We start from the raw sequence: 15,144 nt of genomic DNA on the forward strand, positions 1-15,144 counted from the left end.
ATGGTTAGTGCGCTCGACTCCAGATCGAGCGGTTTGGGTTCGAGCCCTGGCCGGGGACATTGTGTTGTGTTCTTGGGCAAGGCACTTTACTCTCACAGTGCCTCTCTCCACCCAGGTGTATAAATGGGTGCCAGCAATCTTAATGCTGGGGGTAACGCTGCGATGGGCTAGAATCCCGTCCATGGGGAGTAGAAGTATTCCTAGTCGCTTCATGCTAAAGAAACCGGGATAAGCTCCGGTTTGTTCGAATGGGCCACTTGGCTCGTATACAGACTTCGTTTTACTTGCATATCAGTTTTTGTGAGGACCAAATCCCCAAGTGTCATTGCTACGTTCTCTGTTAAATTCTTCATTTTATACTTACTTTAAGGTGAAAATGTTTTGTTGCCGACCCATATATTTTCTTAAGAAGAATAAGTCGCATGTTATATTAAAAGTCTTTAAAGAAACAGGACTTTTGGTCACTCTATGTTCCCTTCTCTGGATAAAAAACCTTCTTTGGAGAATACCACAGAAGAGAAATTTTGTCTTATGACAAACCTTTTCAATGAAGCTAAGAAGAAGGTGGCCGATTTGCGAAAATGCAGGTTTTTGCTACCAAATTTGTTACCAATTTTAGAACTTTCAACCCTCATTTAGAACAATACTATGTCACACAAGCCATAATCATTAGACTTCAGCTGAATTATAATTATTTACTTGCTTTTTATTTGTATTTTCTTTCAAAAGGTTCCACTGTTCGAGCACACAAACCTTCCTTTTATTCGTCTGTTGTGTACCAAAGTAACACCAGCGCACGTTCTTTCAAATGAATACATTGTGCGTAGAGGCGACATTGGACAAGAGATGTTCATTATCCGTAAGGGACTGGTAAGGAGTTTTATTTGGTTACCCATAATCTGACTTGGGCAATCGCGAGACTGATCTATATTAGGCCCCATCTGCACTACTCCGGAGAAACTTGAAAACGCAGTTTTCACTCCGAAAACGTATAAAACGTTTTCCTTCCACACCACGCCGGAGAAATTTGAAAACGCATCAATCCTTGGCATTGGAAATGCTTGGGTGCACCCTTGAGGGTTAGAATTAATTAATTAATTATATGATTGTGAAGATCATTGCTTTCGAAAACCTCCGTTTTCAATTGTTTCCGTCCATTACGTCCGGCGTTTTCAAATTTCTCCGTTTGGAAGCGTTTTCAAAAAGCTCAATTGTCCTGTTAACCTACAACGTCATCTCACCGAATTCGAATCGTACAATGCCACTGCATGCACCTTATTACTTTATTTTCCGGCAGGAAGAATTAAATATAGATAGCTGTTCACAACATAACCATAGCTTGCACTTTGTGGACTTTGTGATTCTGTCTTCAAAATTGTACACAAAACAATCAAACCCGGATACAATAGGCTATATTCGTGTTCTCGGTATATTGGAATGGAACTAGCTTGTAATGAAGGCTCATGCGGGGAATTATCATTAAAAAGAGATTAAGAAGGAATCCACCACGAGTTCGAGTAACGAGCGGACAAAAACTTTGTACCAAGACTATTTACATTGTATTGCAAACTTCCGTGCGACTGTTTTAAATATCTTCTCAATAGAAATCATTTTTGACAGCACCAAATTTCAAAAACAAATGTTGAACTTCATATGAACCACTTGAAAATACTTGTGAAATGAAACTAATGATGAAATTTTATTAACCAGTGTTCGATCGCACAATAGACCTATTTCGATATATTCAAATTCAACCTAAAACAATAGACCTCAATACGAGGCTCTGGGGGATAACTACAGAGTTTGTGGGGTTTATTCAACAGAGCCTCGGGCTGAGGTTTATTGTGTTAGGCTGAATTTTAATGTATAGAAATTGGTCTACATGTATTTCTCTGTACTTTGAAACACATTTTCTCGAGTTCCCATGGGAAATTGTTTTTGGTGTTATGTCAGGCAAGTGTTTATATCGTTAGCTTTTAGAAATTGTAAGCACTGTACTATACGTATGGGTTATTGACCAAGTGTGAGGTCAAGATGGCTGGATATTGACCAAGTTCTTTTTTTGCGTGTTTATGGACCGAGACGGAGTCGAGGTCCAAAAACACGCGAAAAAAGAACGAGGCCAATATCCAGCCATCTTGACCGAACAAGCTTGGTCAATAAAGGATTTATTATATGGCTTTCGGGGAAATTTTTCTTGCGGGACACTGCGGGTAGTCCCGAGCGGGCAAGATAGCTCCATCTTGCCCGCTCGGGTAGCCAATCACAGCGCAGGATTTGATTCATCTTGCCCGCTCACGGAGCTAGCCATATAATAATTAAAGTTATTCTAGTATCAGATTTTTGTCCATTAAAAACTGGAATTGCTCGATTTGCTCTCGTATTTTGTCTTAATTTCATTCACATTCCAAAAGACTCCGCGCATTAGCCTCGGTTGCAAGTTAGTTCCAGTCCTATTCCGAAAATGCGACTGTATGATCTATTCGAGAGGCTTTTTCGTAAGAAATTCACCAAATTAGTAGAAAGAATAAAAAGCATTGAAAATAAGATTATGGCCTGATACATTTCCTTTAGATAGAGGTCGTCACTGAGGAAGATCCACCGGAAGTCATTGAAACATTAGAGAAAGGTCAGTACTTCGGTGAAAGATGCTTAATTCACGCCAGTCCCCATCAAGTGTCTTTCCGCGCGGTCACCCATGTGGACATGCTCGTGCTCAGTAAAGAAGACCTTGATGCCGTTCTTGTTCACGACGAAAGCGTCGCTCTGCAGGTCCATGAAGCAGCGGAAAGGCTATATCCTAATATTATTCCAAGTAAAACCAACTGAGGTGTCTACATTAAACAAACGATCCGTTACTTTTTGAACTTTAATAAAGAATGTGCCTTTTATCTGTAAGCACTCGATCGACAGTGTTATCGAATTTCCCCTCATTTTCCGTGCATTTATACATACACTGTTGCGTTTTTTTTTTTAATAAATATTTAATTGAAAATATCCTTGTTTTTCTTTGATATCGATCTCACTGTTGTTGGGTTTTGTTTTAGCTGATATGAATAAAAAATAATTCCTCAAGATTTTCTTTTGATAAAATATTACTCATTAAAACTTTATTTTCCCTCGGCAGTGTTTGTAGCACAAAGGCTAGTGGGGCTGAGCAAGCAACTGAAACAAATAATTCAAACTGAACATAACACTGTTAAGAGTCCCCCACTGGCCGGAGGCAAACGAGCTTGCTATTTACAAGCATGGCCGAGGATTTGAACTCGGGGCTACCGAGAAACAAATCCAGGTAATGGTCAGAGCAGCACTCGAACCCGGGACCGCTGGTCACTCGGTCACGTTGCTCCTAGCTCCTTGCAGCAAAAAGATTTTGTGTGAGTTGAGGAAGGGAGGTTGTTGATTGACAGGAAGCATAGAGAGTAGTAGCATAGAGGGTCTGTAGATAGTCCGTTGGCTCCAGTTTGTGGTGTTTACATTGATTAGTTAGAAATTAGCATCCAAACCATCCACCCAAACGTAAACAGAAACCTTGTGAGACACATGGTCAGGAAATAGATAAGGTCTGGTTTGCGTTTTGGGTAATTCTTTATTTATAGCAAGAGAGTTACCCAGGATAACAATCAAACGTTTCTTCTTTGTTCATCATATCATCTTTACCAGGCTGGTAGGGTTGTGTTCGAGCTCTTAGCAGCTGTACTGTGCTCCATTCGGTTAAGCTATCGCTGAAATTCTAATGCAGATTTTCCGAAGATACTTGTCAAGAAATTTGCTGTCTTTTGATGCTTTCTTTGTTACCTGACAGTTGCTGGCCGTGTGAAATAGCATTGCTACTATACCTGCTACTGTCTATTTGCTTTGAGAAGTTAGGTCAATGATTTCAAATATAACTGCGTTTCAGTGGGCTTTTAGTAATGATACTGACTTAACTATCCAGAAGATTTAACAAATCACATCTTTATAGCAGCAGTAGCAGCAGTTACCCAATTAAAGCGACTAGTATTTTTTTTTCTGAGGCCAGCTTTCGCACATTATTCAATGTGTATTAAATTGCGAAAATTGATGAGGTGAGCAAAACGTTTTAAAGAAAACCAGTAAGCCCAAAACTCCAATGCGAGAGCAAGGCAGGCAATTTTAAATAATTTCACAGCAGGAGCCATAATCGGGGACGGAGACCGTAAGCGCGCGCCATTTCAAGTATTGGGGTTGTCCCCATGATATGGGACAATAATTCTATTTTTCGAACAAATTGCGCCATCGCCTGCGGCACACGCGCGTACATGCTGCGAGGATTTTTGCGGATGTCGCGCAGGAGAAATGGCGCCCGAAATTCCCGAACATTTTCATGTTTTTGGCCCACAACTCAACGCGTTTACGTCCGTTGGAATTTTTCTTAAGTATTTTCATCGTAAGCCGCTCCAGTTTGAGTGAAGTAAGACAATGTCGAATTTAGGTATGTTCCGCTTTAAGCTTATATATATCGCGCTGACCAAGTTGTGTTCCTACGGATGCTTCTTTTACATGAGCTGTACATTACTCCACTTTAAATTTCACATATGTTGAAGATTAACAGCTTTTCCATTACACAGCAAAACACTAGCTAGATATATTTAGATATAGCAGAGCTCCAGGACTTCATAGTTTCCTAGCTCCTCTTGCCACACGCTTGCGAGGAATTTGCCAGTCTATCGCGACTGAAAAGTAAAACAAAATAATTGCTAGTTTGGTCAGTTTGAGTTTCGCCTGAATTGTAAGCAACGCTTGATGTTTCATCAAGGCCCAATAACTTTACGTCCGTAGACACTGATCAGTTTTATTCGTGTAAAAATCCAGTAAATTCTCTGTTGTCAATGAATGAGAGCGCCCGCCGATGCGTGTTTTGTACAGTCAGTAAACATGACAAATTGTACTTCCGCCGCACTTTCGTGTGAAAACGTACATCGAACTCAAACAATAACTCTATAGTTTTTAAATATGTTTAAAATTGATAAATGTTTGAGAACATATTAAAAGCTAAGCTGAAAATATGTGAATAAAGCAGAAATAATCAGCAAAGTTACGATGACGCTTTCTTTAATCAACTGAGTTCGAATAACGGTTTCGATTTTGTTGATCGACTTGTCAAAACTCCTTGTCTATTCTCATTTCAAACTTCGCTATGCTTATGTTGAAGAAACACACATGGTGCTAGTAGCCTTTTCTGCGTTCGTGAAATTTGCTGCAGCATCTCAGCACAAAAGATAACGAAGGAAATCTTTGTCAAGATTTGTTGACAATTGAAAACACCGACTCGGACTTGAAAGTGCACGAGCTGCACTGTGCAAATGAGCTAATTGTACGCGTCAGACTTTCCTTTCAAAAACTTTTGCAAACTCACCAAACAAGCAGAAACAATAAGAAACCATCAAAACAGGTTTTGTTTATGATTAACCATTGTCTGAGAAACTCACAAATTAACTCGATATCAGAGTAGAGAGTTTTCTTGTTATATTCTTAAGTCAGAACAAACGCAAAAACATACGCGTACAGCGCGAGCAGATCTTATTATTCATTCCCAGCGCGAGATTGAAGTCTTGTTTTCGACCCTGAAAAATCCACCTTTTCCGTTAGCTCAGAGCATAAAATTACATATAAGCGCCCTGGTTCGTATTCCCTACCTTATTCCTTGCCACCGCTATGAAAAATACGCAAGATAATATCTCAAGGTCTCTCAACTATCACCATTTGATCACGCAACGTGACAACATCCACTCGAGAGCCCCCGACATGTGCGTGGATCCGCGCGGATATATGACGTCAGGATGGCGCAATTTGTTCTAAAAATAGAAAAATTGTTCCATATCATAGGTGCGCGCGGATCCCAAGACTTACGGTCTCTGTCCCCGATTATGGCTCCTGTTCACAGTTATGGATAATCTTGCCTACGAGAATTATTAAAAGCCACCCAGTGTTTAATCATTTATTGCGTTTAAGGGAACCTGGACTAAAAAATACGGTTTTGTTCGAGATCACAAGTTGGTGTTTGAGTTAAAGTTTCTGTGATTTATAGTAGATAATTCTTAGCCTGTTTTAAATGCTGGGCGTCCCACTTCTGCTATTTTAGGATTTTAAATTTCCCGCGTTCCCCCAAGATTATTTTTGCAAAGCTTGATGGGAGATTATGACGTCATAGCGCGGTTGGACGTTTTTGAAATGCAGCATTGCGTGAATCATGAGATATAAAAGTGCTTCTTTACCGTTTAGAGTTCATATTTCGGATGAATTTGTACAGTTCCGACGAGAAATGTTCATCATGAGATCTCTGACCGCGCAATGACGTCATAATTTACGATAAAGTAAACATGGCGACGCCCAGGTGATTTAAACTAAAACTAAGCACTTCGTATTCAAACCACTCCCAGAGATACCAACTTAAATCCCCAGGATCAGTTAAAGAGAACCATTAGGTATATTTCGGAACTTAAACTGCTTTTCAGTTAAGATTTTCTTAAACTAACACCGTTGCATGCTCCCAGAATCCATTCTGGCCATGGGCTTTGCTGAGATCTGGTTTGCTCGGGCCAGTCTCACCGCAGTCTAGGAAACCCAAATATCTACGTCCTAATATTTATCCTAAGTTTAAACGTTCGGGTAGCTTTGATAGCAAATAGTAAGATGAAGGTTAAAGTAGAAACAAAGATGACTGATGATGAAAATCTGAAGTTTGAAGGTGTAATGTCGTCCTGTTTGTACTCCATTCGGTTCAACTTGCAAAGTTGTACGACTGCTTCTGTAGAAATTCTATTGACTGCATTGAGGTGTACACCGTTTTGATTTGCTCTGGTGTCCATACCACAAAGGATCTGGTCATGGACGGAACAGGATCAATTATTGACGAGCAATCATGTATGTAATCTTCGGTACACGTGATCTCTAGGAAGTCGCAGATTTTCCGAAGATGCTTCGGTGGGTCTCGAACAAAATCTTCGCCTATGATATCGAGGACTCTGTCTCCGAATGCTTCCTTTGTCGCCTGACAGTTCCCAGCGATACCGAAATATCGTTTTATACTGCTATCAATCTCCTTGGAAATGTTGTGCTGATAAATTCAAAAGATAATTAACACCATAAGATATATATGTATCTAACGGAGTTCGCAAAAACATGCCCGCATTGACTCAAAGACAGTCCCAGCCGCCAGAAGTCCTCTGACCACCCCCCTGGCTAGGAGATTGGCCAATCACGCATGCACGTGGCATGGACCACTCCAGCAGGGTGCCATGTCAACACAGAAGCCTCAAACAAGGTCAAACAACTGGGTAAAATACCCAGAAACACAGTCAACATCAAGCTTATTTAACACTGAAAACTCAAATTCTAGCTAGTTGGGAATGTCAGTAAAAGACACCCTCCCCTCCCCGCTGCTTTTGACAGCTGGCCCCCAGCAAACCACCAGCAGATAGGCCAGTCATTGGGCCATGTGCCCAGCCTAGCCTTGACGGAGCCCCCCTTGGGTTTAAGGTCGCTGGCTTAGCCTGGATTCGGGCGAAGCCCGAATCCAGGCGAAAGTCTAGCGGGCATGTTTTTGCGAATTCGCTTAGATATATATCTGACCTATTGTCCTCACAGAAGGGCGCCCCTCTTCTGGTCCCCTTAGTAACATAGGTTCCCCTAGAGAAGCCGCTACTCTAGGGAAGATAGGCTCTGTCTTCCCTGCCACCCATGTTTTGCCACCATAATCAGTGTTTTGTTTCTGTTTCCTGCATCTAACCAGCAAAAGATCTGCCCCTCCCCCTGTGTGGGTGTGGCTTTAATAATTTATACTAAATTGTACAGCAGCAGGGTCTCATTAACTACCGCTTATAAGCCCCCCTCCCGCTTATAAGCCCCCCTCCAGCTTATAAGTCCCCCCAGGTTATAGGCACATCTACCTGTAAACCAAAAAAGCCCCCCCCCCCGGATTTAAGACCCCTCTAACTTTCCTTGTTTTGAATTCGTTTCACTAGGAGCTATCGCCCGAAACCGTTTTGTTTTATTCCGGTTATAAGCCCCCTCGGATATAAGCCCCTCCGTTTATAAGCCCATCTAAAAACCCCTACGAGGTTTACGGTAGTTGCCCGCGGAATTTTGTGTGCAAGAAATGTCCGCCCTAAAGAGCGAGTTTTTCGGAGTTATATGTGGTCACCTTCTCTTTCCTGCTGATCAGCTGGAGAGCATTGTTCATGAGGTTGATGGTCTTTGTTTTCAGTATATAAACAATAGCCTCTATGTGGCGCGAAAATATGCTAGGATATTTGTCCGCGAACATTGTCTCTTCCGAGAAGCGATCAGTTTTCCGAGAGCGTAGCTCGAGGAAAACTGTGAGCTTCAAGGAACAGGTAATGTCCAAGGACAAATATTCGAGGATATTTTCGCACCAAATGGAGGCTATTGTGTTTATTATTCAAATCTTTTTCGCAACGCACGCAGTTTTGTAAATTGGAGAATATTTCTAAACATCCGTGCTCACCTTCTGTGTGTGCTCTCCCGTCCTCAGGCCCAATAGACGCATAGCTAGTGTTGCGATGTTGTCAAATGGATTCCTAATCACGTGAATGAATTTGGCCTTCAGGTTGTAATCATCTTCAATTTGTTTCAGGAGCGATCTGCCCGATTCCTTGGCTAAGTACGCAGCAGTAAACCATCCCACCTTGTCTCCCAGAATCTGTCAAGTGTAGTGAAAATTATAACTCGGCTTTTAAAAACTTAATCTGGGTCGGTGTAAGCATCCATTACAGATGATTTTCAGTCCGTGCTGCGCACTCTCGAGAGTTTGTTTGCGTTTTTTGTTTCGTTTCGACCCTGTTTCATGTAAGACATTACAAAATGTAAACATTTCGCAACTACCTCAATGAAGTAAATTCAAAGTTTCAAAATAACCGCCAATATAGATGTGAAGCGGTTGAAGCTTTATGCTTCGTTCTTTCTCGTATCAATTGATGAAACAACTTCGCAGCTGTACAAATCAATGAAGCTGTTGGAAAAAGAATTTGAAAGGCCTCAAAGATAAGGTACGAGTGCAAAACCGCTTTTTACTTCTGACTGAGAAGCTAACCAATAGCAAAGTTTTGGCTACGTAATTCACGTATATATAGTGTATGAGCATAAAACAAAAGACTGTGCACAGTCGTGGACCTTCTTACATAAATCTTGGCATCTTTGTTTGCTTCTTTGATGTTTGCTGGGGTTCGTAACCATTCCCCTCTATTAAATATGGTGAGGATATGAAAAATGCACCACTCGTGTTTAGGGTGTAGTTTCGATATAAAGTAATTTTACGAGTGGTGTATTTTTCAATAAGACACTGAGTTATTCCGAAATTTAAACCGTTACCTTGAGTGTCCCATCAAACGTTCCCTGCCATTGATTTGGAACTTTGTACCCTGTTTTTACGTAAAATGTGGCGTTTCCCTGCATTGTCAAAGATCTGCGACCTTTGGTGGCCAGGCGGTAAGACAGAGCAGTGATTTTATCAAACATCTCGGTCTTACTCATTCCAGGAAACCTTCCGTACGTTCCTATCAAGTTCATCTCGTTAGACAGCATTATGTTTGGATGAGCGTCCAGGATCGCAGACACAATTGTGTGGCGACTCCTGGGATAGCCAATGAAAAGTAGCGCGGTATCCACGTCATCATATGCAGCTTGCAGCCTTTTGAGGTCGGATTCTCGATCTAAAAAAACAAACAGAATGCAAAGTTTTCTCCACCTTTGTGTATCCTAACTGTAACCGTTTGAAGTTTTATACATGAAAAATCAATTCATGTTATGATTAGCTGATGCAAGCAAGTATTGCATGGATATATGAGATGCCAGTACTTTCTTTATCATTTAGCCACGATAATTATGTTCGTCTGTAAAACGGTTGGGTCAGTAATTGCTGCGTTCGAGAATACTCAATCAGTGCGAAGTTAAATACAGGGGCGGTTGGTGTGGATGGTGAATGCTCAGTGAGTGAATGAAAAGTGGAGATTGATGCACTTGGTGAGATACACCATTTTGCTAATGCTAGCTCCAGTCCCTTGTGGGGGCAAAATTTGATCTATTTAATGAATCAATGAGGCCATTTTTGGCCGAGTGATCACTTCTAACCCCTAAAGGGAATGGAACTAGGAAATATTTGCATGAGCAAAATGGCCGATTATGACAAAGTGAATGCGTTGTTGGTGACTACTAGGAGAATGACGGCTCCGACAATTTGTGCTTAACGGGTGGAAGAGGAGGGAGGGGGGGGGAAGGTGAATAAATGCGTGAGGACCCTCCTGGTGGGCGAATGAGACTGACACGTGGTTTGCAGTAATAGAAGCGCCATAAACCTCGAAGAAGGTTTAACATTATTGGCTGAGAAAACAATGGAATAAACAACAGAAACAGCGAACCCAGCCCTTAACCAAAACAGGTGCTTGAAACAGGTAGCGAGCGAAATTAATTGTAGGTTCTGACCTCTGTAGACATGACTGAGTGAAAGAATTGTAAAACGTGTGAGTGAAAATCGATAAAAATTCTATTCAGACAGAATAATGCAGCCCATATAGTAAACAGATTGTAAAATTGAACAACTGAAATAATAAACTTTCCAAGCTGTCCTATACGAATACTTCTATATATTCTTATGAGTGGAAAGTGAAACAGCCCCCCCTAGAGAGCTGTCATTAATTACGACAAACAGCAAAATTGCTTCTGATTATGTTTTGTTATCCAGTCTAATCCTTAAATCGATCGAACACAAAACTACAAAAAGCTGCCTTCTATTCATGGCAAACACAACATTCTCACTTTAGTGCAAACGCTAAATAACAAACGGCAAAAGTTTCAAAATGTTTCCAAGAAAACAAATTATCGACATACTACCGGCCAGCATGTGTCAAGGCGTGAGAAAGCGGCTTTTTAGCATATTTTTAATATGTCAGAAGTCATATTTTGGAAAATTATGCATTATTTATTTCATATTTAATTAAAATAGAAAAACAATTATAACCCGGACAGTGGCCGAATTGATAGTTTCCACGACATTTCTGTCCGTGTTAAATTAAAACACAACAACTAATATTGGAAATAAATAGCTATCGTTGATACTTTCTACGACTTCTTCGTTGTGCTATAACTATTTTTCTTCCTTTCGATGTCTTTACTTTGGTCGTCGTGCCTTAAACACAAAATTTCCTATTTTATCTTCGTAAATATTAGACGTTCATCTCATTTAGTTGCAATACCAACCGGACAAAATTCACTTACCAATGCTCCTGCTTTGACGAAGTTCTTTCTGATATAAATGTGTTCCAATGTTGAAGTATAAAGCGATACCAACAAGCAACAAGACAAAACTAGCTATCTTTAAAATTTTAACAGTTATGGTTATTGTTCCCCTAGACATCAGGAAGAATGGCAATATTCAAGCTCAGTTACCGCTGAAGATAAGAAAAAAAAGGTACGAAAACCGTAGATACTGTGATACGAAGGACAAAGGATTCCGAATTGAACGTTCAACGTTCAACGTTTACAATCAACAGGATTCGCAAAACTCGTGATAGTTCAACACCACAGCAAGGCTCTGAAGGACAAGGATTAACAAACGCGTGTCGAGCATTTCTGAAAAACACTCTTTACAACTTAGCAACGGGAGAGATTTGGATTGTAAAGCATATCAGATAATAACTCATCAATTTTGTCCTTCGACAAATTATACGCTCAGTGATCATTTTAGCTCAACGTGAACACGGTACAAGCCTTAGCTAAACTGCATTGCTTTTTACAAAACAAAGGTTATTGAGTTATGCTGAAGACTTCAAAAAAGTGACTTTGAGCGTTGTATTTAATATTCATTTTGAACTGCTTTAAGTAATATTCATGTGTTATCTTTAAATTCGCATGACCTCGTATATATTATTCAAAACTAGACGCTCTAAGAGCGTTTACTCGGGCTTCGTACCACAGTATTAAATCGTACTTCATGAAAACGCGTATTGGACTCAATAAAAGCAAATTAAAGAATCAGGATATTTTAGCACAAGAGTTCCGCTTAGATATTTACTATTCAAGCTGCTTCGTTGAGTATCCTCCTCATCCTATCGCAAGTTGTGAGTTTAAACCATTTTGGTTCAAGAATGAAGCACAGCTGTCTACGTATTGATGGAGAACTTGAAGTTGTTTGCAAAGAATTTTCGAGGTCTTTTTACAACTTATGGCGATTACTTTGTACATGCTAGCAGAAATTGTACCATGCTAGCAGAAATTGTTTACTGGTCGTGGTGATCCGAGTAAATTGTGTAGCCGAGCATCTTTGCCGCATTGCGATCTTAAACCCTTTTCAAGAGTCATATCTCCTTTGGAGAGCGAATAATCCCTTTCGAGAGAGCCAAAACGAATCATGATAAACTCCTTCGCGAACACAACAGTCCTGTCACTAGGCTCAAATTGCATTGCACATAATTTGCACAAACTTTCAAGTTGTGTATTTTGCGGATAACTTCCAAGAATTTGCGACCCTTAACGCAGTTTATGAAGAAATATTCAAGCTACATATTTTTATTGAATCTAGGCAGGAGTATTTGTAAAAAGGGCTCTCATTTATAAGGGAAGATGCGGCATTGTGTTTCGTTATTTGTTTTGGTTTCATGCTCGTCTAGTTCATGTCACGCAACATGATTTTCTTTTGCAGTCTGACACAGTTTTCTAAAAGAACTGGCGATTGCTAAGACTGCTAAATATATTTGCACTACTAGTGAAATAACTGGCTAAACTATAGTCAATGCAGATTTTCCTTGGGTATTGGCAAGAACATTGGTTCGTCAATAATCCCGCACAATTCCCCGCACAATCGAAGGTTTAATTCTCCCGCACAATGTGCCTCCAAATTCGCACGCTTTTTTTTTTTTTTCCTGCATCCTACTAGAAAGCCAATTAATTTGAAGGTAAGATATTTAATTCAAGTTACCGAAAGTCTTACTTTCCAACTTTGGAGATCGACATATTTTGCGCGGTGCAAGAAACAAGTCGCAGGTTTTTAACGAAGCTACGAGTCCAAAAACGTTTCCGTATTTAGCTCGTTTTATTGCAGTATGATTTGTTCTACTGCAATATTCTAAATAATAACAGCAGCGGCCACACAACGTCATTGACTGCCTATTTTTTGCCAGTGTTTTCGCAGATTGAACTCATACCGCAATCGGCTCAGTTGTTATTAATAATAATAATAATAATAATAATAATAATAATAGATTTGTATAGCGCCATATCCATGGCTCATGGCGCTTTACAGTAAAAAATGTTATTAAAAATAAAATTTACATTAAAAATTTACATCAGTGATAAAAAATTACTAACAAATAAAATAGCTAAGCTGTAAAAATGAAAGTAAAACTAGGAATCATTAAAACCTTTAAATATTAAAACCATTAAAACCTTTATCTCATGAGAACGTTTCGAGCGTGAACTTTGCTTACCTAGCTGGCTTTCAAGCAACAAAATTCATGGACCCACCCTTTCTGAAAACGATCGAAATCTTTGTATGTGAGATGAACGTATAAGGCGCGATTATTGCCAAAACTTTCTTCGCAAAACACCGCATTCTGTCACGAAGAGCGAACAAATGTCGTGTTTCTCGTCCCCAGTTTCCATGGCCTACGCATGGAACGCCTGGGACCATAAACCCCCTTTTGGCGACCAAAACGCTTGCATTTTAAGACTCGGGCTTTCCAACGGAAGCCCGAGTAATAAAAACACCAATTTTCACCGTTGCCGAAAATTCCTGTGACACGTCGATTGCGGTACAGTTTACGAGCAGTGATTCCAATCGTTCACAGTACAGCGTTGAAAAGTATCATGAAGCGCTGATGAAAGAATTATGAAGTTTTCGGTCATAAGCTCTTCAACGTTTAATAACGTAACAAAGATCGTCTGGGTTAGAGTTGTTCTGAAAAGAAAAGTTGCTGGACAGTTTATGACAATGCCACGCTTTTCCGTTTTTTTCTTTTTTCACTCAAACAGAAAATAAGCCTCTCCGCTCGATTTAAAATGCGGGAATTAGTAAACATGCGAGGTCTCATAAGAATCCGTCGCGAACTCGTCAAAATATGGGATCCCAACCTTGCCAATTTTTGCAATTAATGCACGTTGGACCGGAGCAGCGCGGAATACATTTATTTGTAAAAATTGACAAGTTTGGGGTGCCATATTTTCATGCATTTGCAACGGACTCTTGTGAAACTTCGCATATTTACTAAATTCGGCATGTTAAATTGATCTATGGAGGGTCTTTTTTTTTGGTTATAAGAAAAATACCAAAAATTGATGCTGTTGCGTGACATTTTCAAAATGGTCTTTAACATGTAATTAAATTTTGAGCTTAGCTAGAAGCGTGAATAATTAAAAAACCTTTATTATATAGTCGCGGGTGTTTTATCGGAAAATACACGAAACTAAACCGGGACTCGAGTGGCGTATCTTCCATATCCTCACTAATGAGTATATTGATAACTTCATTTCTCGCTTTTTCGGTCAGTCGGGTCGTCTATATAATACTCGATCGGTGGCTTGAAGACGTTATAACCCTTTTCATAAATGGCTGCCAATTATAAATTCCTTTTTAAGTATTAAAATTAGCCTGACTAACCTAGTTCTTGAGTTGATAATTCAAAAGAATTTTTACTTCCAAACGAGTTTAGTGAGGCTAATTTAAATACATACAAAAGAGTTTTAAATTGGCAGCCATTTATGAAAAGAGTCTATGATGAAAGACCATTTTATACGGTTGTCTGCTCAGTGACCTGGCCTTTGGATGGCAGCTACAGGCTGGAGTTGGCCTTGTTTAGATACAGACCTCACTGCTTTTGTTGTGTAAATCAAGTTGTTCTAATGTTAACTAGTTTGCATTTACATGAGAAAAGCAGAGAAGCCTGTATCAAAGCCAGGTCACCTCCAGCCTCGCTGTCATTCAAAGGCCAGGTCACAGAGAGAACCGACTGTAAAATGGTCAATTTTATTTTCTTGTGTTAAAAACAGTATTTTACTCACTCGTTGCGCTCGAAAGTAAAATTCATATCTGTCATCGCATTGCCGTGTAATATCCTCTATTTATTAAATGACTGAGAAAATTACTACACTGCGACTGGCCATATATTTATCATT

At 39.9% G+C, this 15,144-nt stretch overlaps 2 protein-coding genes across 2 annotated transcripts in view; one reads left to right on the forward strand and one right to left on the reverse strand.

The window, feature by feature from the left end:
* The window catches only part of LOC145501893 (uncharacterized), a 41,774-nt gene extending 38,156 nt beyond the window's left edge, over positions 1 to 3,618 (forward strand). Inside the window, exons 30-31 of the mRNA XM_081481287.1 lie at positions 730 to 870; positions 2,575 to 3,618. Coding sequence (XP_081337413.1) covers positions 730 to 870; positions 2,575 to 2,829 — 396 coding nt within the window. The 3' untranslated portion in view covers positions 2,830 to 3,618. The remainder of the gene's footprint in view (positions 1 to 729; positions 871 to 2,574) is intronic.
* A 1,707-nt stretch (positions 3,619 to 5,325) lies between these two features.
* Positions 5,326 to 11,739, reverse strand: LOC145500588 (uncharacterized). The gene is made up of 4 exons (XM_081480110.1): positions 11,254 to 11,739; positions 9,352 to 9,692; positions 8,489 to 8,683; positions 5,326 to 7,078 (listed from the first exon to the last, which is right to left on the reverse strand). The coding sequence occupies exons 1-4, from the start codon at positions 11,390 to 11,392 to the stop codon at positions 6,743 to 6,745; spliced, it is 1,011 nt and encodes a 336-aa protein (XP_081336236.1). The 5' UTR covers positions 11,393 to 11,739; the 3' UTR covers positions 5,326 to 6,742.
* Between the last annotated feature and the right edge of the window lie 3,405 nt (positions 11,740 to 15,144).

The sequence above is a fragment of the Orbicella franksi genome, chromosome 10 (assembly GCF_964199315.1).
Source record: "Orbicella franksi chromosome 10, jaOrbFran1.1, whole genome shotgun sequence".
Lineage (NCBI taxonomy): Eukaryota > Metazoa > Cnidaria > Anthozoa > Scleractinia > Merulinidae > Orbicella > Orbicella franksi.

What these genes read in the sequence shown, in the direction of transcription:
- LOC145500588 (XM_081480110.1), bottom strand. Translation starts at nt 11,392, where the DNA reads ATGTCTAGGGGAACAATAACCATAACTGTTAAAATTTTAAAGATAGCT. An exon ending in TCGTCAAAGCAGGAGCATTG is followed by an intron (nt 9,693 to 11,253) that starts GTAAGTGAATTT and finishes TTGTTTTTTTAG; the next exon opens with ATCGAGAATCCGACCTCAAA. An exon ending in CGGGAGAGCACACACAGAAG is followed by an intron (nt 7,079 to 8,488) that starts GTGAGCACGGAT and finishes TGAATTTATCAG; the next exon opens with CACAACATTTCCAAGGAGAT.